This window comes from Xenopus laevis, chromosome 9_10L, assembly GCF_017654675.1.
Source record: "Xenopus laevis strain J_2021 chromosome 9_10L, Xenopus_laevis_v10.1, whole genome shotgun sequence".
Lineage (NCBI taxonomy): Eukaryota > Metazoa > Chordata > Amphibia > Anura > Pipidae > Xenopus > Xenopus laevis.
The window spans coordinates 33,983,596-34,009,309 of NC_054387.1; the positions used below are offsets into that span (position 1 = coordinate 33,983,596).

Below are 25,714 nucleotides of genomic sequence, written 5' to 3' on the forward strand. Positions count from 1 at the left end.
TTTGCAGAATTGTTGTAATTCAGCTTTATTTGAGGGTTTTCTAGCATGAACCGCCTTTTTAAGGTCATGCCACAACATCTCAATAGGATTCACGTCAGGACTTTGACTAGGCCACTCCAAAGTCTTCAATTTGTTTTTCTTCAGCCATTCAGAGGTGGATTTGCTGGTGTGTTTTGGGTCATTGTCCTGCTGCAGCACCCAAGATCGCTTCAGCTTGAGTTGACGAACAGATGGCCGAACATTCTCCTTCAGGATTTTTTGGTAGACAGTAGAATTCATGGTTCCATCTATCACAGCAAGTCTTCCAGGTCCTGAAGCAGCAAAACAACCCCAGACCATCACACTACCACCACCATATTTTACTGTTGGTATGATGTTCTTTTTCTGAAATGCTGTGTTACTTTTACGCCAGATGTAACGGGACGCGCACCTTCCAAAAAGTTCAACTTTTGTCTCGTCGGTCCACAAGGTATTTTCCCAAAAGTCTTGGCAATCATTGAGATGTTTTTTAGCAAAATTGAGACGAGCCTTAATGTTCTTTTTGCTTAAAAGTGGTTTGCACCTTGGAAATCTGCCATGCAGGCCGTTTTTGCCCAGTCTCTTTCTTATGGTGGAGTCGTGAACACTGACCTTAATTGAGGCAAGTGAGGCCTGCAGTTCTTTAGATGTTGTCCTGGGGTCTTTTGTGGCCTCTCGGATGAGTTGTCTCTGCGCTCTTGGGGTAATTTTGGTCGGCCGGCCACTCCTGGGAAGGTTCACCACTGTTCCATGTTTTTGCCATTTGTGGATAATGGCTCTCACTGTGGTTCGCTGGAGTCCCAAAGCTTTAGAAATGGCTTTATAACCTTTGAAATTGAACTCAGGTGTGATAAACCACAGTTAAGTTATTTTTTAACAAGGGGGCAATCACTTTTTCACACAGGCCCATGTAGATTTGGAGTTTTTTTTCTCCCTTAATAACGTAAACCTTCATTTAAAAACTGCATTTTGTGTTCAATTATGTTATCTTTGACTAATAGTTAACGGTTTTTGATGAGCAGAAACATTTAAGTGTGACAAACATGCAAAAGAATAAGAAATCAGGAAGGGGGCAAATAGTTTTTCACACCACTGTATATCCAAAAGGTTAGCCCTGAACAAACAGCTAGGAGGGGGGGGGGGCATGGAAATAATATTTGCAACTTCACTCTAATTACTATTAATCCGATTTTCTCTAGGCTTTAGTTCATTAATAACCTCATTGACATATACAGTATAAGTATACTCTTCCATTCTTGCCTGCTGAGTGTCAGAAAGAAACAGCTCTCTAGCAACATGTTATTATGTCTTCAAACAAATATAATTTATGTTTATCTCCTTATAGCTCAGGTTCTGTGTTTTATAAATTTTTAATTATACAATGTAATCTAATCTTGTTCTCAATGGATATGTAGCTGATCACACACTCCATGAGAGGCTCAGTCCTTTAGCAAAGGGGCAGACTATTGTCTTGCATTACCTTTTCTGCCAGCTCTCTATTTTCTTTCCTGTATATGTTCTGTGCTTGCTACTTGTCTAACTTGACTGTCCTTATTTATGATCTCGGTCTGGGCACTTCAACTGTTTTAATCGTTGATCCAGCTGGTGATCCTATAAATGCCTGACAGGTTGCTCAGCCCATATTGATATTTCCACTGTGATTTTTTCATTATTTTATATTTATATTTTACTCCAAAAATGTGAGATGTGTTTATTATTATAACATCTCTCAAAGCCTCGTATCATCTGACAATGTCTTTATGATATAAATGCCATTGTTATTTTAAGATGTTGACAGTCCCTTTATAAACAAGGCCACAGTTTACATTCTATTGCTTTTATCAGTGTATTAAGAATATAAATCACTTTCTGCTCTCACAATTGCCACAAGATTTATTTTTCTACACAACTCCAGACAGCTCCATTATTGTACTTTATGCCATGCCTGCTCTCTCAATGCTAAACCCTCCATTGTTTTCTTTTTCTTATCTAGACATCATATATGACATTGTTTTTTCCCCAAATAATCAATGTTCTAACTAAATTCCAATAATCTGATTTGCTTCACTCTCTGTCTTGTAATTTCCAACTTACGATATGCCCCATCTTCCGTGATTTTATTGGGCCTTTGCCATTTTTACTTTTTTTTTCTTTACTAAAATGTGCATTTTATATTTTTTTTAGTTTCTTTGTTATGAATTCCTCCTGTTTGATCTTTCTCTCATTCTATGATGCTTCTGGTTCTGTTGATGAAACTCTCATGTCTTGTATTTGGCATAAATATCAGCTGCTGTTCACCATACTGTCTCAAGGGGTGCATCAAGGTTTCTGAACCGGTTTCTGTTTTGCTAGCACATCATTTCTTTAGGAGAGCAAACATTTAGCTCTATTGTCTTTTGATGCATCACAACCATCACTAAACGCCTTTTTGCCACCAATTCAAATGTTCTAGTTAAGTTTAGGATCATGATTTATGGACTAGAGATCACTTGAACTTCTCTTAATTCACAGAAACTTTGAATAGCGGGCAGGCACCACTCCAGAACACCAAAAGTAAATCAGTCAGTAGAATCCAGGAGTCCAAATAATATATTGAAGTAGTACAAAAAGTCTTTATTTACATTACGTATAAAGGATAAAAGCCGGACGCGTTTAGTGTCCCCCAAGGACACTTAATCATAATTACTCCACATTAATTCTCTTGTAAAATCTTCTCTTTTTTGCCTCCTTGAGCAGCTACTTTGTGCATTGCCTTATTTCTATTATTCCTGCTGCAATATCTAGCCCCATCTGTGTTCAGTAGGGATGCACCGAATCCACTATTTTGGATTCGGCCGAACCCCCGAATCCTCCGCGAAAGATTCGGCTGAATACCAAACTGAATCCTAATTTGCATATGCAAATTAGGGGTGGGAAGGGGAAACATTTTTTACTTCCTTGTTTTGTGCAAAAAAAGTCACACGATTTCCCTCCCCGCCCCTACTTTGCAAATGCAAATTAGGATTTGGATTCGGTTCGGCCAGGCAGAAGGATTTGGCCGAATCAGAATCCTGCTGAAAAAGGCCGAATCCCGAACCGAATCCTGGATTCGGTGCATCCCTAGTTTTCTGATACAAGATGAAGCCCTCTGCATAGATGCAATGTCTCCCCTTGTACTAGAATCCACCAATAAATGTAAAAACACATACAGTATGGTGTCATATATAGGACATGTAAATACAGGTATGGCTTCTGTTATCCAGAATGCTCAGGGCCTGGGGTTTTCCAGATAAAGGCTTTTTTGGTAATTTGGGTCTTCATTTCTTAAGTATATTAAAAATCATGTTAACTTTAAATAAACCCAATAGGATTCTTTTCCTTCCAATAAGGATCAATTATATCTTAGTTTGGATCAAGTGCAAGCTACTGTTTTATTATTACAGAGAAATAGGAAAGCATTTGTAAAAATTTGGATTATTTGGATAAAATGGAGTCTATGGGAGATGGCCTTTCCATAATTCGGAGCTTTCTGGATAACGGGGTTCCAGATAACAGATCCCATACCTGTAATACAAAAACTCCTGTTTTTCGAGGTAAAACTCTTTAAGCTGACAGTAAACTCATGCATCCTGTCTGAGGGTAGCAACTTTTAATTGTAAGGCCTACTGTATCTGCTTCAGAAATTTATTGTGGTGGCACACAAGGCAATGACTTTCAAGGACAATATGTGTAAGTGGGGGACCATGTGACACTCAATAATTGCTTTTAATGGTATCCCATACAGTAATTTGCATTTCTCTTTATCATTGTCTTTCAGGTAGCAGTGGGTGGTCTCCAGCCCTTGGGGATAAACTGCCCTGGCTTCAAATTGATTTACGACAGAAATATAAGATCATGGGAATAGCTACTCAAGGGACCCATAATACTTACTATGACTGGGTAACAAAGTACATACTGCTGTATGGGGACAGACCAGACAGCTGGAAGCCATATTTTCAGCAAGGAACTAACTGGGTAAGATGATGCATTTAGTCTCTACCATAGTTATTTGAACAACAGTTTCTGTAAGAATTAAAATTCTAATACATTTCTTCTCACGTTCTGTTTTTCTTTTCCAAATTGTCATAGACTCACCCTTTAAAGAGATTATTATCCAGATGTTGAAAAAAATCTAAGAAATGAGTGCCACGTGTAATAAAATGTGAAATACACAGAGTACTTCTCACCTAACAGACAATTAAGAAATAACAACTTGATCATTTTGACATTAATAGATATTTTAACCTACAAAGAGAAAGACTTATAAATCCTTTCCATTCCTATAGTTTTAGACAGCCAACCCTTCTAACCACATGGCTCATAGAATAGAGCCACCCCAATCTCTCTGCAGGCCATGATCATTTTTTTTACTTCTAATATTATTTCTGGAGTATCCCATAACAGGTAGCAACACCATATTGGACCTCCAGACGTTGCTCTGTTTCTGATTATGTTCCTTGGAAGGTAATGTGGGTAACTATCCTGAGACATTGATTAAGACAGTAAAGAGAAAAAACTGAACTTACACTCCCTGTATAACTGTTATAAGTATTATACTGGAAAAACAATCATGAGTAGCTGGTCAAATAATACTAAAATACAATTTTAACAACTAAATTTAACAACAATTTTTTACAACTAAAAAATGGAATCACTTAAAGGACAAGGGAAGGTGAAACTCACGTTTGGTTCTTATTACAATATTTGTCTACTTACAATATTTTGTATGTGCTCCTTCAGTATCCTCTTTCTCTGTAATCAGTGTTGAGGACGGTATACTTAGCATCAATGGCTGGCCTCTGATAAGGGCTGCACCAGTAGGAACCTCAGTGCTGTGTGTCATATGCAACACAAGGTTCCTGATTGGCTCTCTGCTGAGCTCCCTAGAAATAATGTATTAAAATATAAAGCAAGTGGTGAGCTGACAAACATATGCCATGTTTCACCTGTGTGCAGGTGTACAAGAGAGAAAGAAAAAAACAAGAATCTTTTCAATAATAGGAGCTTTAATGTGTCTCAAAGTTGATGTACAGCTTTGAGATGGGGATTTGTTAAAAAATCAGTCAGAGGTTTAGTATACCATATACATTAGAATGAATAGTATAGAGCGGATGCACATTACAATTTTGTTGTTCTTTAAAATATTCGATTAAAGTCACTACTGTCATACTGTAAATACTCTGTTTTTCTGCGCCAACCAGTAAGTGTGGCATCAAGGTTGCTTATAAGGCTCATTTACACCCGCAGACACAGTAAGTAAAGTGCAATTTCAAACACAGTTGCCATGCTTTTTCCCCACAATGCAGCACTTTTTCCCAAAATGCAAACCCAATTACGTCTCAGTCACCAAAATGAAAGCAACTGCGCATGTGCTTACCTGACAACCCGAGCTAGTGCTCCTATCAGGAGAAAACTGTACCGGCCCAGGATGCGCAGTAGAGGCAAATAGCCGGCATTTTCTTTGAAATTCGGCTTTTCGCTCTACTCCCCATGCGCAGGCACAAGAAGAAAGACGAAGGGGCAAATTCACTAAAGGGCGAATTGTCGCCAGTGAACGCTTTGCCACACTTTGCAGCCAGGTGAAAATTCATTACCACTATGCTAATTCACTAAAATGTGGAGTTGCGTCCTGGACGACGAACTATGGCGACGTTTAGCTAGTGTTACTTCGGCAGTGCGAACGTTTCAAAGTAAAATGACGCTAGCAAACGATTCTGCCTAGTGAAAGTTTGTTAGTCCTCTTACGCTTAGGTCAATTTGAATAGGGCGGGTACATTAAAGTAATATGGACGTCTTTATTAGAGATATTGGTGCAAATGCTTGAATCAGATCAATCTGTTCATGGCGGCCACATTTACACTTGCATAGTGGGGAAAATGCTGCATTATGGGTAACATGCGCTCCAAATTGCATGTAGACCACTGCAGTGTTTTAATGACCTCTAATATCCGTATTAATGACAAAACCCCTACAGTTTATTGGCACTGGGTTTCTTAGGCTGCTTTGTTTTTTTTAACTTGGATCATTTACTGCTGCACATTCCAGAAGTCATAGATCGAATTTGCCCAGGAATGATGGAGTCTTACATAAGACTGAATCTACAAGCTGAACCAATAACTTCTCCATAGATGTTAGGAAAAACATACAAAAGTTGTTTCTTGATCAGTTAATATTTCCAATAGTAAAGTCTAAAATAGAATAAGGCTAGAAATGCTGTATTTTGTATACTAAACATAAACATGAACTTACTGCACCACAAGCCTAATTAAACCAATGATTTATGTTTTCAAAGTTGGCCACAGGGGGTCACCATCTTGTAACTTTGTTAAACATCTTTGCAAGACCGAGACACATGCTCAGTGTGGTCTGGGCTGCTTAGGGATCATCATAAATAATCAAAACAGCACAATTCAAATAATATCTGCCAGAAGCCAATACAGCAAGACTGATTAATAATCAGAATAGTTAGACTGCATTGGGTCCTGTGTTGTCATGTAATCTAATGTGGATTTTATAGTTTTTGTATTGTTTAATAGAAACTTTCTCTAACTCTGCAGAACCAGTGGCTGCAGCAACATAATCCTCAAAATAGAATCCCAGTTTATCTGTTTAAATCTGGCTCCATGATCTGCAGCTGGAGTTGGAAACAGTAAAGGGGATGTAAAGGCAAAAATAAGATACAATACAAATCTCTACACAGTCGCCGACTGCTCTACAGGGAAACAAACAAAGCTGCTTGAGTTCTGCATGGCTGGAACAGCTCCCCCAGCTGTTCATAAGTATTATTGTTTCCCTGCAGAGCAGGTAGGGACCATCTGACAATTCCTATCCACAGCAGTAAATGAAGGGAGAATTTCACTGCATACAGTCAGATTTCTTATATAAACGGTACACATTTTTTGTTAAAGAAAGTAAAAATGGGATTTCATTTTTTTGCCTTTACCTGCTCTTTACACCATAAAGACAACCTCTCTTTTAGTGACGTTTATATACTACATAGATATTGTTCCTTTTTGTTTATCTTAATTTCTTTCTGTACAGACATTCTTTGGCAATGTCAATTCATCAGGGGTAAAAGAACATCGCCTACATTACCCAGTGAAAGCTCGATATGTTCGCTTCGTCCCGGTGGCATGGAACCCAAAAGGAAAGATTGGCCTTCGTGTGGGTCTTTTTGGCTGCCCATATCGTAAGTGATGCCCTTAGAGATTGTGTTTTATGATTATGAGAGAACATATAACCATGGAGCTTTACAAAGTGCTGAGGGACCTCTGGAGTATGGGGGGGGGGCATTTCAGTTAATATGTGTATGAAAGGGATCATCATCCTCAAGGTTGGGTAACTTAAAAAGATTTTGCAGTGGGTTTAGTAACTTCTAGTTATGTCACTGGATCAAACCTATTACTATTATGCTTTATTTATATAGTGCTGGTATGGTTATGATTTATTCACATCAGTTCTTGCTCTAGTGGAGATTACAGTCTAAGCTCCCTATTGCATTCACACTATGGTCAGTTTTATCCAGAGCCAAAAAACCTGCCTGAATGGTTTTGGAGTTTGGTGGAAAATGGAGTACCTGTAAGAAACCAATTCAAGCACAGGGTGAACATACAAACTCCTATACAGTATATCACTATGTATAATATACTGACAGATTGTGTTTCTGCACTCACAGGTCATGATGTTTTGTCCTTTGATGGAGATGACCTCTTTTCCTACAAGCTTAAAGGGAATATTAGCCGAACCTTAAATGACAGCATATCGTTCAACTTCAAAACACTGGAGAAAGATGGGATACTAATGCACGCAGAGGGATCGCAAGGAGATTACATCACACTCGAGCTTCAAAAGGCCCGTTTAATATTCCAGATCAGTTTGGGTATGGTGTGACTCATTTCAGCCATTTATTCCGTCAATCTACATAAAGCATTCTTTGTAATTCATATGAGAAATAGTGACAAACTGTATTGGCACATTATGTAATTCATATAAGAAATAGTGAAAAACTGTTTTGGCACATAAATATATATTTTTGTATGTCCTGAGAATGGTTCCCTGGTTAGAACTGGAACATTTACTAATACATACTAGTGTTCCCCCCCACAAATAAAACCCCTACTCAGTACCCTACATATTCCCCCCTCCCTGCTATCCCCCGCATAGGTGATAACACCTATAAGTGCCTAATATCCTTTCCTCGCCTATAAGTGCAGAGTAAGCGTAGCGGAGTTCGTGGGCGAAATCTTCCGGGCTCTTCGATATTCATCAGGTGCTCTTCGCTCCCTTCAGCAATTTCTGTCAATTTTGGCGCATGCGCAGTTGCTACGAACCAGAAGACTGCTCCAACTTGGCAATGCACCAATAAGGCGCTGACTTCCCGAAGAAATCTGAAGAGACAGATGATGGCATCATAGACATGAGCCCATCCTAGGAGACAAAAAGGAACACCAAGAGCCCCAATAGTGTAATATGTTTTAACAAGGAGTAATGGTAGAGTAAACAAGTTAATACTCACAAACCAGGGTTACCGCTAGGCAACCACTGTATAGGCAGGTGGGGAAATTATCCTGACCCCACTCAGGAATAAGAAGTCGCTCTCTGTAAAAGAAGAAAGTGGGGATGATACCCCTCCACTCGGGGTGGACTCGATATGGTAGTAAAACAAAACAGAGGCGCCAAAAGGATAAAAATAGCTAAAAGCACTTAAAAACCCAATGGGTAATTCAGAGGAGGTAGTAATAAACTTACCTCCTCCAAGCAGACACCAACAAAAGTGGTAATTTTCAATAGTAGTTTATTCACAAAACTGTATTGCAACGCGTTTCGCAGGCATTTCCTGCTTCATCAGGCAATATGGAGCGGGAGCAAAAACCAACAGTGTCTTTATATAAACACGCCAGGCCATGAGCCCATCCTAAAACTGTGGCATGAGCTTCAAATGGTTAAAAAAAGTTTTAAAAAATATATAGTTAACAGTTATAACTTTTAAAAATAATCCCACATTAAAATATGAAAAAACGACAGCGTTTTGTATTTTTTATGACTTTTTTGGCATACAGGATATGATGTCACTGACACAATAATGTCGAGGCTGTACCTTCTTATTAATTTGCCAGGTATAACCTAACCTGGCGAAACAGACTCTGGCGAAAAGGGAAACGGAAAAAGCAAATTTGCAGAGTAACGATCTTCGCCCTTTAGTTAATCTGCCCCATTGGGTCTACATGCAAACTGTTGCACTATTTTGAGAGTATTGTTCTAGTCTTTCATTCAAGTTCATCTCTGGTTTCAAGGGCTAGTGACACTTTAGTAATCAAACAGCTACCGAAAACACACAATAGTTTTAAACTTCAGAAGAACAAAAGATAAGCATTAAAGTTCAGTTGCAGAGTGTAAATTAGAGTGTGGAGAACAAAACTAGACATACGAGGATCTCCTTTATAGAAAGACTTGGATATGCAAATGTTACTAATAACTGGTCTCATAAAATTTGACTTATGTAAAGGAAAACTAAACCCTAAAAATGAATATGGCTAAAAATGCCATGTTTTATATACTGAACTTATTGCACCAGCCTAACATATCAGCTTCTCAATAGCAGCAATGATCCAGGTCTTCAAACTTGTCACAGGGGGTCACCATCTTGGAAAGTTTCTATGACACTCACATGCTCAGTGGGCTCTGAGCAGCTGTAGAGAAGCTTAGGGGTTGTCACAGATTGTCTGCAATATAAGCTGCAGGGCTGATTATTAAATTCTATTGCTAGTTGCACTGTTTTCTGTGCTGCCATGTAGTATTTATCTGTATTAATTACTAATCAGCCTTATATTGTGACATTTCTATTCTATGGGGCAAATTCACTAAGAATCGTAGTTGCGCCAGGCTCAAATTCGCCGCACTTCGCCAGACGTAGTTTCGCCAGCGCTCCGCAAATTTACTAAAATCCGAAGTTGCGCACAGGGGTAGCGTAAGTTTGTGAAGTTGCGCTATTGTTAATTCGCGAAGCGAAGTTTCGCTAGCGATGGTTAATTTGCATAGGCGCCAAATTCAGATTTCAATGGAGGAATACGTATCAGCACTACAAATGCCTAGAAAACCTTCAAAACATCAAATAAAATTTTTTTTTTGCCCTACACATGTGCCCACTGTATAGTTAAATTGCCATGAGTTAGGAAATGTAGGGGGGAAGGAGGGGAGCCCCAAAAATTTTTTCGATCTTTTTCAGCCTATCACCCATAATATAGAAAACATGCCAGCGTTTTTTGGGACTTAGAAAAAAATTTCACTTTTTTTGAAGCAATCCCTATCTACTCTATTGCGCTTCGCCTGGTCTGAGGTGGCGAAGGAAGTCTAGCGTAAAAGGTGGCATTCAGAACAATGCGCGTGTTAGTGAATTTGCGTAGTTTCGTTCGTTGCGCAAATTCGCCAGGCGTAAGGGTGCGAAGTTACACTAGCAAAATTACGCCAGCGTCCGTTAGTGAATTTGCGAAGTAACGAAAATGCCCGACACTAGCGAATTGACGCTAGCGTTCGGTGCTTAGTGAATTTGCCCCTATGTGTACTGTATATTGTGAGTTGGTTCCTAAGCTCAGTAAGTGACAGCAGCACAGAGCATGTGCAGTAAATCAGCAGAAAAGAAGATGGGGAGCTACTGGGGCATCTTTGGAGACACAAATCTTCCCTGCTAAAGGGCTGTGGTTACCTTAGGCTGGTACAGAAGCCCAAAACATAATGTACAACATTTAGTTAAGCTTTAGTTCTCCTTTAAATTAGATCTTGATTTGAAATCCTGTCAACCAATTGTTAATCTGCCTTTTTTTCTCCTCTTCCCTGACAACAGGCAACAGTCCCATACACCCAGTAGACAGTCACACAGTTGTGAAGCTAGGAAGCCTTCTGGATGATCAGCACTGGCATTCTGTCTATATTGAACGGCAAGGTCGTGACCTTAACATAACTTTGGACGGAGAAACAAAAAGAGTTAAATTAAAGGGAGACTTTGACCAACTGGACCTGGAAACTGAGGTTGATTGACGTCTAGTGCTAAGATGCAAAACTATGTTTTTCATTTATTTGATTTATCTTTGAGTAGAACATGTGCATGCATTAACATTGTTACATAGGTTGATGTTTACATAGGTTCCTAAGCTGCTAATGATGTTAGAAATTAAATGTCACCAGCATCCTTATTCGGAAGGTCTTTCTCATAAGAGGATGGTGTTTAGGAAAAAAAGGGACGTATGGAAGAAGGAGGTTGTTTATTTTTTTTTAGCATGGAGGGTAGAAGCTGTTGTGCATCTATTTTATTCAGCCTCATTTACTAGGTAACTACAAAGTCAAGTACCAGATAGTACAGACTCAGCTCACATGGCTGCGTTCATATAGACCTTTTCACATCCAGCTTTGCCATGTCTTAGTCACTGAAAGAGTATTAAACTGCTGGAGTGTGATATATAGTGACTATAAAGGGTATTTACCACTTGGAAGTTGTTATTATGATAGAACACTGACCTTTAAAGACCATTGAGATGCCCCCCTAGAATGCTGGGGGAAAAACATGATCTAAAATACAGGTTTATTAAGCAGCACTGGGGTTCAGGCTGCTTTCCTTTATGGAAATACAGCAGCCTGGATTCCTAGCATTAATTTAACAAGTTTTGCTATTAAGTTTAGCTTTCTTCACTTGCCAAGATGTGCTGGATATCTATATATAAGCGAAAGTTTCCTCACTCATCATCAGGCCAACCAGTTAAATAATATATACAAGCCCCAGTGTGATATTGTGATCAGCGTATTTCTAAACATCATGCCTCTCATTAGAGTCCTATTGTTTTACCTATATACTAAGCTGTGATGATACAGAACTAAACCCCCTTGCTTATAAAAACCCCTACCCTCCATAGTCCCTCCACCCTGCTCCCTCTGCACATCAGTAAATGCCCCTAAGCCTATAATTACCCCTCGTTGCAAAGTCAGCGCAGTGGAGCTCACGGGCACCATCTTCCGGCGCTTTGGTAATCGGGCCTTCTTCCGGTGCTTTGGTAATTTTCGTGGCATGCACAGTTATCACGAAGCAGAGGACTGCTGCAACTGCGCATGCGGCGCTTACTTAAAGGAAAACTATACCCCCAAAATGAACACTTAAGCGACAGATAGTTCATATCATATTAAGTGGCATATTAAAGAATCTTACCAAACTGGAATATATATTTAAGTAAATATTGCCCTTTTACATCTCTTGCCTTGAGCCACCATTCCGTGATGGTCTGTGTGCTGCCTCAGAGATCACCTGACCAGAAATACTACAACTCTTACTGTAACAGGAAGAAGTGTGGATGCAAAAGACACAACTCTGTCTGTTAATGTTAACAGCCCTTATTTTTTAAAATGGCAATTTTCTATTTATGATTACCCAATGGCACATACTACTAGAAAAGTATATTATTATGATAATGGTTCATTTACATGAAGCAGGGTTTTACATATGAGCTGTTTTATGCAATATCTTTCTATAGAGACCTACATTGTTTGGGGGGTATAGTTTTCCTTTAAAGGAGAATTCAACCCTAACATTAAAAAACCCCTACCCTACATAGACCCCCCTCCCTCCTGCCAAAGTGTTACCCTGGGCAGAGTTCACGGGTGCCACCTTCTTCTCTTTGGGAATCTTCGGAATGAGACCGGCATGGAGAAGCATGCTCAGTTGGAGCAATTTTCAGTTTCGCAACAACTGCGCATGCGCTTGAAACTCACAATAAGTGCCAAAGAGCTGGACTTATTCCAAAGATTACTGAATCAGTTGAAGATGGAGCCTGTGCACTCCGAAGCCTGAATCTGCATCGAGGGGTAAGAAGGGGCATTTGCCCGAGGGTAACACTTAGGCTGGGGGGTCTATGTAGGGTAGCAGGCGTAGGGTTTTTTCAACTTTAGGGTTTAGTTCTCCTTTAACGAAGATTACCGAAGAGCTGAAGATGGCCCCCCTCAGATCCGCTGTGCTGACTCTGCAATGAGGGGTAATTATAGGCTTTGGGGCATTTACTGAACACCTGTGAAGGGGGGAACAGGGTGGGGGACTATGGAGGGGTTTTATTAGCAAGGGGGTTTAGTTCTCCTTTAAGAAAGATTCATGTGCATAGGTGGATGATATTTACAGGTTGCTTAAATTCTAATCTTCATAGCTAGGATATTGAAGCAGAAAATACAGTACCATCTGTTACATGCTGGCTGGGAGATTCAAATCGCTTAGTGCAGCCTTATGCCAGAATTCATTACACAGCTTTATAAATACTGTATGCAGAATTCTATGCAGCGATGCATGGTGATCATGTGGTGATGTTTTTCATATTTAAATACAAGGCAGCTGCAAAAAAATGACAGCTTGCTCGCATGTACATTTTGGCCAGCAGTTTACTCAAGAGACATTAGTTTTGTTTCATAATTTCATTATAAATGGTCATAGGAAATTATGGAACTAAACGAAGTCCAGAGCTGAGCAGCCAATTACATTTATGAGATATGGCACTTGCTGTTCATTGGAGAAGTTATCATTTCCAATTAATTTGTAAAGTACTATGAATAGGTTAGAATAACTAATTATATTAATAATACTGATTCATCCCACCAAACAAGAGGCCAACTGCTACAAGTCTTTCTCCATAGAGCAGCCGTTTGTATCTTCACATCACAATAATTTCAGCCTCCTCTAGATTCCAATAGCTGTTTTGTGGCTCCCCCTGGATCAGCTATACACTTTTCGTGCACTGTATGAATTATTGAGAGCATATGGAAATGCATCATCATATTTATTCTTTTCTGCTTGCAGATATTTTTTGCTGGGATGGTTTATCAAGAAAAAAGCATCTCCCATAAGCAAAACTTTAGAGGCTGCATGGAAAATATTCTCTTCAATGGCACTAACATTGCTGACCTGGCACGCAGGAAGAAATCCTCAATAGCCTTTGTGGTGAGCATGCTGACTCCAAAACTATTTGGATATATTTTTGTATGAATATCTTAAACTAGGGTCTGTTGCAACCCATGCTTTGTCCCTATGGTGTTTCTTTAACTAAAGTACATTAAAATTGGTTATGTGGCTGCCTTATTGTGTAGGGTTGTATTAAAGGGGAAGTAAAGTCTGAAATAGAAAAATGAAGTGCTGTATTTTGTATACTAAAAATAAACATGAACTTACTGCACCACAAGCCTAATCAAACAAATGATTTATGCTTTCAAAGTTGGCCACAGGGGATCACCATCTTGTAACTTTGTTAAACATCTTTGCAAGACCAAGACTGTGCACATGCTCAGTGTGGTCTGGGCTGCTTAGGGATCATCATAAATGATCAAAACAGCTCAAGTCAAACAATATCTGCCAGAAGCCGATACAACAAGACTGATTAATAATCAGAATATGCAGACTGCATTGGGTGCTGTGTTGTCATGTAATCTAATGTGGATTTTATAGTTTTTGTATTGTTTAATACAAACTTTCTCCAACTCTGCAGAACCAGTGGCTGCAGCAAAATAATCTGCTCTACTTGGAAACAAACAAAGCTGCTTGAGTTCTGCATGGCTGGGAAGTAAGGCGGGGGCTGTTCATAAGTGATTGTTTCCCTGCAGAGCAGTTAGGGACCATCTGACAATTCCTATCCACAGCAGTAAATGGAGGGAGAATTTCATTGCATACAGTTAGGTTTCTCATAAAAACGGTCCACATTTTTTATTAAAGTATATTTGAGATAGGTTTCTTTTTCATTAAAGAAAGTAAAAATTGGATTTTATTTTTTTGTCTTTACATGCCCTTTAAGTCTATAATTACATATTGGTCTGTGGCTTATGTGACACCAAAAAGCCCATGCCACCTACTATTGGCATCTTCCACCTTTAAGTCTATATTATTTTAGCTTCCCTTTAAAGGGCCACTGTACCTGCAGCATTCTTTGTTTCTGGGGCAGGCTGACCACAAGCTTCATTATGACATCTCATAGCCCTTCTGCTGTGTTGTTTATAATCCATTTTCAAAAAGGGGTTGCAGAGCCAGTACAAGGAAAGCAAATTTAGAATTTCAAAGGCGTACATCTTTTTAGCCACTTGTATTCTGGTGTAATAGTGCACTACTGTGAATGGACTCGTTTTTAAAGTAGCATTCCACTCAACCATTATATTTTTGGGTGCAAGAGAGAATGGGCTTTGGCAACAATTATACAGATGCATATTATTTTATATGGTCAGTTGTCATGATCTTGATTTGTCTAAAAGCACTATGAATTTCTCATTCAAAAAACCCACTTCACTTCATCTAAAGAGCATCTTTCCCTTGCACACAGGGGAAGGTCAAATTCTCCTGTATTGAGATGCCCTACGTTCCAGTGACCTTTTCCGGTATCAACAACTACCTTCTGATTCCGGGTGTCCCTGCCAACCCGAAGATGATGGTGAGCTTTAAATTTCGAACATGGGACACAGTTGGACTACTGCTTTACACCAGTTTTACTGGTAACTTGGGTTCTCTGGAAATGGCATTGAGTGAAGGGCAGATTAATGTGTCAATCTCCCAGCCACACACAAAGAAGCTGGTATTTGCTGCAGGTAAGTAGTATATATATAAATGTATAACTTTGCAAAGTCATTTGAGGCTTAGTGATGTCACTTGTGTGTACCAACATTCACGGAAATGTGTGTTTTATAATAAAATATACTATATTGGTTCTGTCTATGGTCTTTGAACTTCTGATTACTGTTACTTCTGCTATCTTTAAAGGATACATATAGGATAGATAAAAAAAAACCCTAATGTATACAATAAAGAATAATATATGGTGCTGGTTTTACTCTGAGCTACAAATGAATACAATCATCGAGAATGGCCTCTTTATTGGACCTTCCTATAGAACTGCTAGGTCCCTGTCCATGTTTCAAATGGGACGGAGTGGGCGGAGCTCACCTCTGCACGTACGTGTTTCATGCCTCTACACGCGCTTGATGCGGGTAAATAGCATTGTGAAGAATAGCCAATCACAGGCTTCAGTCACACAACTAAAGAAAGGCTTCAGTTCCCTTTCAGGTCAGCCTAGCTGCTGATTTATTCCTATCCTACAGTGCAGTGTGCTGAGTTCCGGCTCCCCTGCAGGCCCTGGGAAAGTAGGCAGTAGAAAGTGGAACAGATGGGCGGGACTACTAGGGTTTTTGCAGAAATTTTCCAAAAATGAGCCCAAAGCAAAAGTTTTTTGAGCAATTTCCATCTATATTTAAAAGTGTATAAATTACTGGCAAATTATTATTTTTTTCTACTTTAAGGGCTTCCATTATTCTTTACATATTTGTGTTCTTTCAGCAAAACTGAGCAACTCTGCCTCTAAGCAGTAACCCATAATAAACAATACACACACAATACAATCAAATTATTCATTGCCATGTGTTACTGTCCAGATACAAATTTGCCTGGTGTTGAAAAATTATCCCAACTGATAAACCTGTGCCTTTGTAAACCAATATGGTGATAAATGATTGTTCCTTTGAAGAAAGCTAACTCTAATTATGATATTTCACTTACGTTATACATTTTAGTACAAACAAGTTTAACAACTTCTATGAGATACTGACCCATACGTACATGGAAAGGCTATTCAAAAGCAAAAACGGGGAACATTAATTGAGCTTAAATGGCTATGTAAGAAATGAATGCATAAGAGTATTAGAAATCAGCCTCAGAGCCATTCTATTTCTCCAGGATACCGGCTGAATGATGGTTTCTGGCATTCAGTCTCATTAGTGGCCAGAGAGAATGCTGCTGTTGTTATCATAGATGAAGATGAAGGAGCAGAGTTTAAGGTGAACTATGAGTTTCAGCTGAGAACAGGAGACACCTACTACTTTGGGGGTAGGTACAACTGCAAGTACAGGTATTTAAATTATTGTCATTATTTATGTACTTCTATCTGTATAAGTCTTATTAAATAATGTCTTCTTAATGTACATTAAGTTCTTGGAAATGTTCCTTACCAGTTGCATTAATAGCCCCTCTTATATTTTTATACACTGGATCTCCAAAAATATCCAGACACTTCTTCTGATTAGTGTAATTTACTATTCAAGTCGTACCCATTTCTTACCGTAACCATGCAATCTCCCATCAACAACCATGATATCAAAAAGTGCAAATAAATAAATAATAATAATAATAAAAATTAAAAAATACATCAGGATTAATAGTTATGTTGAGACCTAAGGGAACAAATTGCAAATAGATAATGTATGGACATTAATGTGCCATTGCACTTTTAGGTCTTTAACCCAACACCTTTATTATGGTTGGTTTTCTGCAATAGGTGCACTTTTCCTTATATTATTCAACGTTATGTTTGTGTGCTATTTTTGCATCTACAATTTTTGAAGATTGTCTCCAGAGAAAGAAACCACCTATTACTTTTAACTTATCAAACTTGAGGATTTTTGACCCTTATAGTTATAGGGGGTTATACTGAAGAGCTAGGGGATTTAGGGCATAGGATGCCATGCTTGAGATGCTCCGGGAAACAGGAAGTAAAGTAGTTAGGCCACAAAGGCTAACAAAAAAGGTACAGGCAAGCACAAGAACTTTTCATCCGGAACCTAATGCTAAGCCTACAAAATTGTGTAGAGTTTGGGATAGGATCCCGGGTTCCAGTGTAAGTAAACCTTAATTCTACTGGGTACAATTACATTCTTGTCATTTTGTGGCAACTTTAAGGGAAATGTCCTTTCCTGTTATAGAGGGATAATGCCATTGAATGATCAAGATCTGATGAACTTGGATTGCGTATCTGAGCTCATCTATTTTTTACAGTGATGAATGGGACGCATCATTGCTTTACCTGACCCTTAATCCACATTTGCAAGTGTGATCACTAATGGTGTAAAATCAAGATATATGTAGTAGGATTGTTCATTTGGCAAAATGGTAGCATTAGATACTAGAAACTCCTGTCTGTCTCTTTTCATTGTTATTTAATTAAAGGGGTGGTTTACCTTTAGATAAATTTTTCATATGATGTAGAGAGTGATATTCTGAGACGATTTACCATTGGTTTTCATTTTTTATTATTTGTGGATTTTGAGCTATTTAGCTTTTCATTCTGCAGCTCTCCAATTTGCAGTTTCAGCAATCTTGTTGCTAAGGTCCACATTACCCTAGCAACCATTTGACTAAGAGACTGGAATATGAATAGGGGAATACTGGAATGAATAAAACAGCGAGTTACAAAAAGTATCAATACCAATACATTTGTAGCCTTACAGAACATTTGTTTTTAGATATGGTCAGTGACCCTCATTTGAAAGCTGGAAAGAGTCAGAAAAAAAAGGCAAATAATTCAAAAGCTGTAAAAAAAGAAAAATGAAGGCCAGTTGCTTAGAATTAGCCATTCTATAACATTCTAAACCATCCCCCTTTAAGTCTCCTTTATTATGATTTTGGGAACATCTGTCAGCCTTTATTCCGATTCTATGATGTGAATCAAATGATTGGATTCTAAGTTAAATTAAGTTAACTATCTGTATCACTTATTATCGCTGAATGTGATAATGTATTTTGCAGGTTGCCCAAAACCTGCAGCAGGATCTGGCTGCTACTCAAACCAGACGGCGTTCCATGGCTGCATGCAGATGATCAATGTTGATGGGCAGCCGGTGGACTTACATCGCATGCAGCTGGGGTTGCTCGGGAGGTTCTCTGAGGTCATGTTCAACGTTTGCGCCATTGCTGATAGGTAGTTAATGAAGAGCAAATATATGATCATGTGTGCATGCTCTCACATTTTCCACAGCAGGGTGAAAAGTAGACAAGAATAATTATTTTCCTGAAACCCTTACTTGTTTCCTGAAACCCTTACTTGTTTATTCTGGTAGTAGTACCATGTACCGTGCTGTCTTTATATCCCTAGATTGCTCAGAAAATTATACAGTAGGGATCCCCAACCTTTTTTACCTGTGAGCCACAATTGAATGAAAAAGTGGTTGGCAAGCAAGAAAATATTCCTTGAGGATGCCAAATAAGATCTGTGATAGACTAATAGATAGCCCCATGTAGACTGCTAGGAGGCTGTGTTGGAGTTAACCTGTGTCTTTATGCCTCCAAAACTTTAATGTAAGCCAGCAATTTAAAAATGGGCTCTTACTATGAGGACACTGGGAGCAACATAAATGGGAATGGAGATCAACATGTTGCTCACGAGTCATTGGTTGGTGATCACCGTTAGGGCTCTTACTCACGAGCGGTTGTAGCTGCGCTCCCCTGCGTTCCGTTTTTCTGCGTTCAGCCAAAGGGGAGCACACAGGCGCGTGCAGGCGCCGAACGCAGGAAAAATGAAGCATGTTGCGACTCAACCCACGTTCGGCGCCTACACGCGCCTGTGTGAGTACAGCCCCATTGGAAAAAATGTAATTGTCAGGGAGCCGGGATGCTCCCACCAGGGAGGTTGTCAGGATCAAGGAGGAAGCCCACAAGGGAGTCAAGGTCGCGGTGTCCAACAAGGGGTAAATCAGGAGAATAACCAAAGTCCAGGCAAGGGTTCATAGGCAGGCAGAATATCAGCAAAGTCCAAAAGTCCAGGCAAGAGGTCAGCAACAAACAGGAACAAGAAAAGTCTTCAGCAAAGCAGACAGGAAACCCAGGAAACTTCACAGGAATGAATCCTATACTTGGGCGCCATTCTGGCGTCTTGGTAAGGATTTTATATTTGAATTTGGCGCCATTCTGAAGTCATCGGCGTCCTTGCGCCGACGTCATCGCGCCGGCGCCGCTACCCACGTGGCAGCCATGGGCGCCGCCATTTTGGGAGCGACGCCGGCAGGGAAGGACGCGCCGCCCGGAGCTCCTGGACCTGCTCCGGCCGGCGATCGTGACAGTACCCCCCCCCTCACGGGGGGCCTCCGGACCACCAGGACTTGGCTTCTGGGGAAATTTGGAGTGGAACTCCCTCACCAGACGAGGAGCATGGACATCAGAGCGTCCTTCCCAGGAGCATTCTTCAGGGCCAAAGCCCTTCCACTTGATGAGGTACCGAAGAGAGCCCCTGGAGATTCTGGAGTCAAGGATCTTCTCCACCTCATATTCTTGTTGACCATCCACAGAGATAGTAGGAGGGGAAGGCTGGACAACGGAAAAGCAGTTGGAGGTAGCGGGTTTCACCAAGGAGACATGAAACACATTGGGAATTCGCATTTCAGGGGGAAGCTGAAGTCTGACAGCCACAGGATTGATCACCTCCGAGACGGAGAATGGACCTACGAACCTCGGACCCAACTTAGGAGATGGTACCTTCAACCGAATGTTCCTGGAAGACAACCAGACTTTATCACCGACCTTGTAGGGAGGAGAGGGTCTACGTCTACGATCTGCAAACATCTTATGAACCAGAGCACTCTTCTCCAGGTTTGACTTGGTTGCAGCCCAAACAGCAGACATGTGGGCTGCATGGTCATCAGCGGCCGGAACATCAGACAACACAAAGTCTTGTGGGAAGGCTTGAGGATGTTGACCATACACCGACATAAATGGGGACCTTCCAGTGGAAGTGTGGCAGGCATTGTTATGAGCAAATTCCGCCCACGGGAGGAGATCAGACCAATCATCTTGACAAAGGGAAACGTGGTTCCTCAAGAACTGTTCCAAGGCTTGGTTCATTCGCTCAGCCGCTCCATTTGTCTGAGGATGATAAGCTGAGGAGAACTGAAGATTAATACCCAGATCTTTGCACAGGGAACGCCAGAACTTTGCCGTGAATTGGGACCCTCTGTCAGAAACGATCTCAGCCGGGAAGCCATGCAGGCGGAAAATGAACTGGATGAACAACTGTGACAACTCCACTGCAGATGGAAGCTTCCATAGAGGGATGAAGTGGGCCATCTTGCTGAAGCGGTCAATGACAACCCAGATCACGGTGTTCCCACTGGAGGGAGGAAGTTCAACAATGAAGTCCATTGCCAAATGCGTCCAAGGACGAGAGGGAACAGGCAACGGTTGTAGTAACCCACTGGGGCGAGAATGGCTGGACTTGGAAGTGGCACAAACAGTACAGGCAGAAACAAAGTCTTTGACATCTTTACGGATTGTCCGCCACCAGACTAGACGCCGTAAAAGTTCAAGAGTTTTAACAGGACCAGGATGTCCCGCTTGTTTGGAACTATGAGTCTGTTGCAGGATAGGCAGACGAAGCTCAGGAGGTACTAAAGTCATTCCGATGGGGGTATCAGGAGGGGCAGAGGATTGACCAGCCAGGATTTGATCAGCAAACAGAGGGTACAATGAAGCGATGATCTTGACAGGAGGAATAATTGGCTCTTGTCTTTCAGGAGAACGATCCACCGGAGAGAAACTTCGCGACAGAGCATCAGCCTTCCGATTCTTGGAGCCAGGGCGATAAGTCAAGATAAAGTTGAATCGAGAAAAGAAGAGAGACCACCTTGCCTGTCTGGGATTCAGCCTCTTGAGAGACTGAATGAATTCGAGATTCTTATGATCGGTGTAAATCGTGACTGGAATCAAAGAACCTTCAAGGAGGTGACGCCACTCTTCTAAGGCAAGCTTGACAGCCAGAAGTTCTCGATTTCCTACATCATAGTTATGTTCAGCAGGCGAGAACTTCTTAGAGAAATATGCACATGGGTGCAGCTTTCCATCAGAGGGATGTCTTTGGGACAAGATAGCTCCAGCTCCAACTTCAGAAGCATCCACCTCAATGAAGAAAGGTAACCCCGGATCAGGATGGCGAGGAACCGAAGCGGAAGTGAAGGCATCCTTCAAGGATTGAAAGGCTTTAATAGCAGATGGGGGCCAAGAGCTGGGTTTACCCCCTTTTCGGATGAGAGCCAGGATAGGAGCTATACAAGAAGAGAATCCCTTTATGAATTGCCGGTAGTAATTGGCAAAACCAATGAATCTCTGGATTGCCTTGGTGCTCAGCGGAAGGGGCCACTCTTGGATTGCGGACACTTTAACAGGATCCATCTCAAAACCCTCTGGGGAGATGATATAGCCCAGAAAAGGAATCTTGGACACTTCAAAGACACATTTCTCCAACTTGGCAAAGAGAGAGTTCTTCCTCAAACGAGAGAGTACTTCCTTCACCTGGGAGCGATGGCTTGCAAGGTCCTTGGAGAAAATCAGGATGTCGTCTAGGTATACGACCACAAACTTTCCCAAGAGATCCCGGAAAATGTAGTTCACGAATTCCTGAAAGACAGCGGGGGCATTGCAGAGACCAAAGGGCATTACGAGGTACTCGTAGTGCCCATCACGAGTGTTGAATGCTGTCTTCCATTCGTCACCTTCCCGGATGCGGATAAGGTTGTACGCCCCACGGAGATCCAACTTAGAGAAGATTTTAGCCCCCTTCAGTTGGTCAAAAAGTTCTGCGATCAGAGGCAAGGGATACCGGTTCTTAATGGTGATTTTGTTTAGACCCCGGTAGTCAATACAAGGACCTAGGCCTCCATCCTTCTTCTCCACGAAGAAGAATCCAGCCCCTGCAGGAGAAGTGGAAGGGCGAATAAACCCCCGCTGTAGATTTTCTTGAATATATTCTTTCATGGCAGAGGTCTCTGCTGGGGAGAGAGGATAAGTGCGACCTCTAGGAGGCATGGTTCCAGGCAGGAGATCAACTGGACAATCGTAGAGACGATGAGGAGGGAGAAATTCTGCAGACTTTTTACAGAAGACATCAGCGAACTCCTTGTAGAAGGAGGGAAGCGTCTTCAAATCTGTACGTCTCCGGAGTTTCTCCTGTTCAGAGAGACGAGCTCTTCCGATTTGCATAGGTTCCTCCGGAGGAATAACAGAAGGCTGCTGGGAGGTAGGAGGTAATAAAGGTCTTTGAAAGCGAGGAGCCAACATGGGTTGAAATTTCTTGACTCTGTCCCTATCAGCTTGATGTTCTCTCTGACGAGTGTCCACCTTGACAGACAAAGCAATGAGGTCTTCAACCTGCGTGGGTAATTCACGGGAGACCAGGTCATCCTTGAGGCGGATAGAGAGACCATTGTAGAAGGCAGCATGATAGGCATCATTGTTCCAGCAAGTCTCTGCAGCGAGGGTACGGAATTCAATGGCATATTCCGCTACACTGCGATTTCCTTGGCGGATCTGGAACAGACGAGAAGCAGCGGTCGCCACCCGACCGGGAGCATCGAACACCGTCCGGAATTCGTGAAGGAAGGCTTTGGAATCGTCAATTAAGGGAGACTCCTTCTCCCAGTGCGGAGATGCCCACTCGAGCGCTTTCCCCGCCAGACGAGTGATCACGAAACCAACCTTTGCACGCTCAGAGTTAAATTCCGCAGGTTGCAGGGCGAACTGAATCTGGCATTGATTCACAAAACCACGACAGGCTTGAGGGTCGCCACTGTAGAGAGGCGGTGCAGGAATACGTGGACCAGAAGTGGAGGACTGTGTAGCCATGTCGGCAGCAACTAGCGTGGGCGTTGTCGGCGTTGGAGTAGTCGGCGTCAGCATAGATAACTTTTCCAAAATCGCCTCCAGCGTGCGTCCGACATAATTTTGCCGAGCTTCATACGCCTCCATGCGAGTATGCAGACCTCGAAAGGCCCTGCCGAAATCTGGCTGAGCTTCCTCGTGGGATCCATGGCCCAAATATAATGTCAGGGAGCCGGGATGCTCCCACCAGGGAGGTTGTCAGGATCAAGGAGGAAGCCCACAAGGGAGTCAAGGTCGCGGTGTCCAACAAGGGGTAAATCAGGAGAATAACCAAAGTCCAGGCAAGGGTTCATAAGCAGGCAGAATATCAGCAAAGTCCAAAAGTCCAGGCAAGAGGTCAGCAACAAACAGGAACAAGAAAAGTCTTCAGCAAAGCAGACAGGAAACCCAGGAAACTTCACAGGAATGAATCCTATACTTGGGCGCCATTCTGGCGTCTTGGTAAGGCTTTTATATTTGAATTTGGTGCCATTCTGACGTCATCGGCGTCCTTGCGCCGACATCGACGCGCTGACGTCATCGCGCCGGCGCCGCTACCCACGTGGCGGCCATGGGCGCCGCCATTTTGGGAGCGACGCCGGCAGGGAAGGACGCGCCGCCCGGAGCTCCTGGACCTGCTCCGGGCGGCGATCGTGACAGTAATGCGTCTATTCCTGCGCTCCCCTGCGGCTGAACGCAGAAAAACAGAACTCAGGGGAGCGCAGCTACAACCGCTCGTGAGTAAGAGCCCTAACGGTGATCAACAACCAATGACTCGTGAGCAACATGTTGATCTCCATTCCCATTTATGTTGCTCCCAGTGTCCTCATAGTAAGAGCCCATTTTTAAATTCCAGAGCCCTTATAGAGTATCACTGATCGTTGGGTGCTGACTTTCCCACTCTAAAGTAGACTAGCAATGGTCTGTATTAGTCTGCACAGTCAAATTAATTAATTATCACTATGTATAATTATGGACCTCAAACTGTTTGCAAAATCGCCTTATAATCTTTCTCAGAATGACGAGTAGTAACAGCTGGTTCTCAGATCAATGCAGATGACTTTCTCCTTGGCCTGGTTTTAACAAAATCCTGAATGCTCCAGCACAAACTGCCAAAGTTCATTGTTCTATACAGAAATATTAGCACTTCCTCATAATAATCAAGTCACCTGACTTTTAACAACTGACTCATTAACCACTTAACTGATATTGGAATAGGAAAAGGACAATTCATTATTAAATTAATATAAAGAGGGATTCTCCACGTTTAATTTATTTTTGTTGAATAAATAATGAAAATATAATATTTGTTTTATCTTGGAAGATTTGATTTATTTCATTGTAAGGGTGAGAACTTGGTGTTTGTTAGTTGTGACCTAATATGTAAAACCACAGATGTTGCAAGAGGTTCTCACTGGTAAAACTATGCACCACATTCACTAAATATACCCCATTACACTCGCAGGAACAATGGGCCACAAGTTCATGTAAGAACAGCATTTACATATTTGGCAAATGCTGGAAAGAAAAATATAACATTTTTAGAAAAAGAAAACTCAAATATTTAAGAGCTTGGCAGAGCATTGTAAAAATAATGTGGCCAAATGTGTCTTCATTTAAGCACACATTTTGCTTCACTGCTTGCAACCTACAAGGGCCTTATTTATATACAGTAACCCTAATTTGATTACTGTCTCTTTAAATAATTAACCCTTGGCAATCCAGGGCCCTAAGTCCCTTTTGTGTATGAAAAGTACTGGGAACTGGGATTTACAGTGCAGTGCCTCCACCTAGGGAACACTGAGGAGCACACCTCAGGGGATTTCCACTAGGAAAAATAAAACACACACAGTTTGCAATAAAACAAATTTTACAAAACTTTATGTAAACTGTATTTAGTAACTGTAAAAGCAAATCACACAATATAGCTTTTACTGTGGGGAACCTGTGTAGACTATCAATCCCTGGCACAGTCTCTTAATGCCACAGTCTCACACCGGGTGGATAAATGCAAAATCACTCCGGTCAGTTCAATGTCTCTTCCCCAAGAGCTCTTATGTCCCCAGGTAGCGCTACCTGCCCCAAGGTACCTTTCCCTTTGAAAGAATTGGACGATTGGACCTTATTTATTATTAAAAAATCTAAATTTAATCGGATTGGGGACAAACACAAATAATTTGAGCGAAAATCTGAATAATAATAATAAATGGAAACAAAACAATATTGCAA

General features: G+C 41.3%; 1 protein-coding gene across 1 annotated transcript in view; it reads left to right on the forward strand.

Moving 5' to 3' along the window:
- Window positions 1–25,714, forward strand: part of cntnap1.L (contactin associated protein 1 L homeolog) — a 53,904-nt gene that overhangs the window by 11,603 nt on the left and 16,587 nt on the right. Inside the window, exons 3-10 of the mRNA XM_018235144.2 lie at window positions 3,815–4,011; window positions 7,078–7,225; window positions 7,712–7,915; window positions 10,877–11,061; window positions 13,859–13,999; window positions 15,363–15,624; window positions 16,766–16,915; window positions 18,611–18,782. Coding sequence (XP_018090633.1) covers window positions 3,815–4,011; window positions 7,078–7,225; window positions 7,712–7,915; window positions 10,877–11,061; window positions 13,859–13,999; window positions 15,363–15,624; window positions 16,766–16,915; window positions 18,611–18,782 — 1,459 coding nt within the window. The remainder of the gene's footprint in view (window positions 1–3,814; window positions 4,012–7,077; window positions 7,226–7,711; window positions 7,916–10,876; window positions 11,062–13,858; window positions 14,000–15,362; window positions 15,625–16,765; window positions 16,916–18,610; window positions 18,783–25,714) is intronic.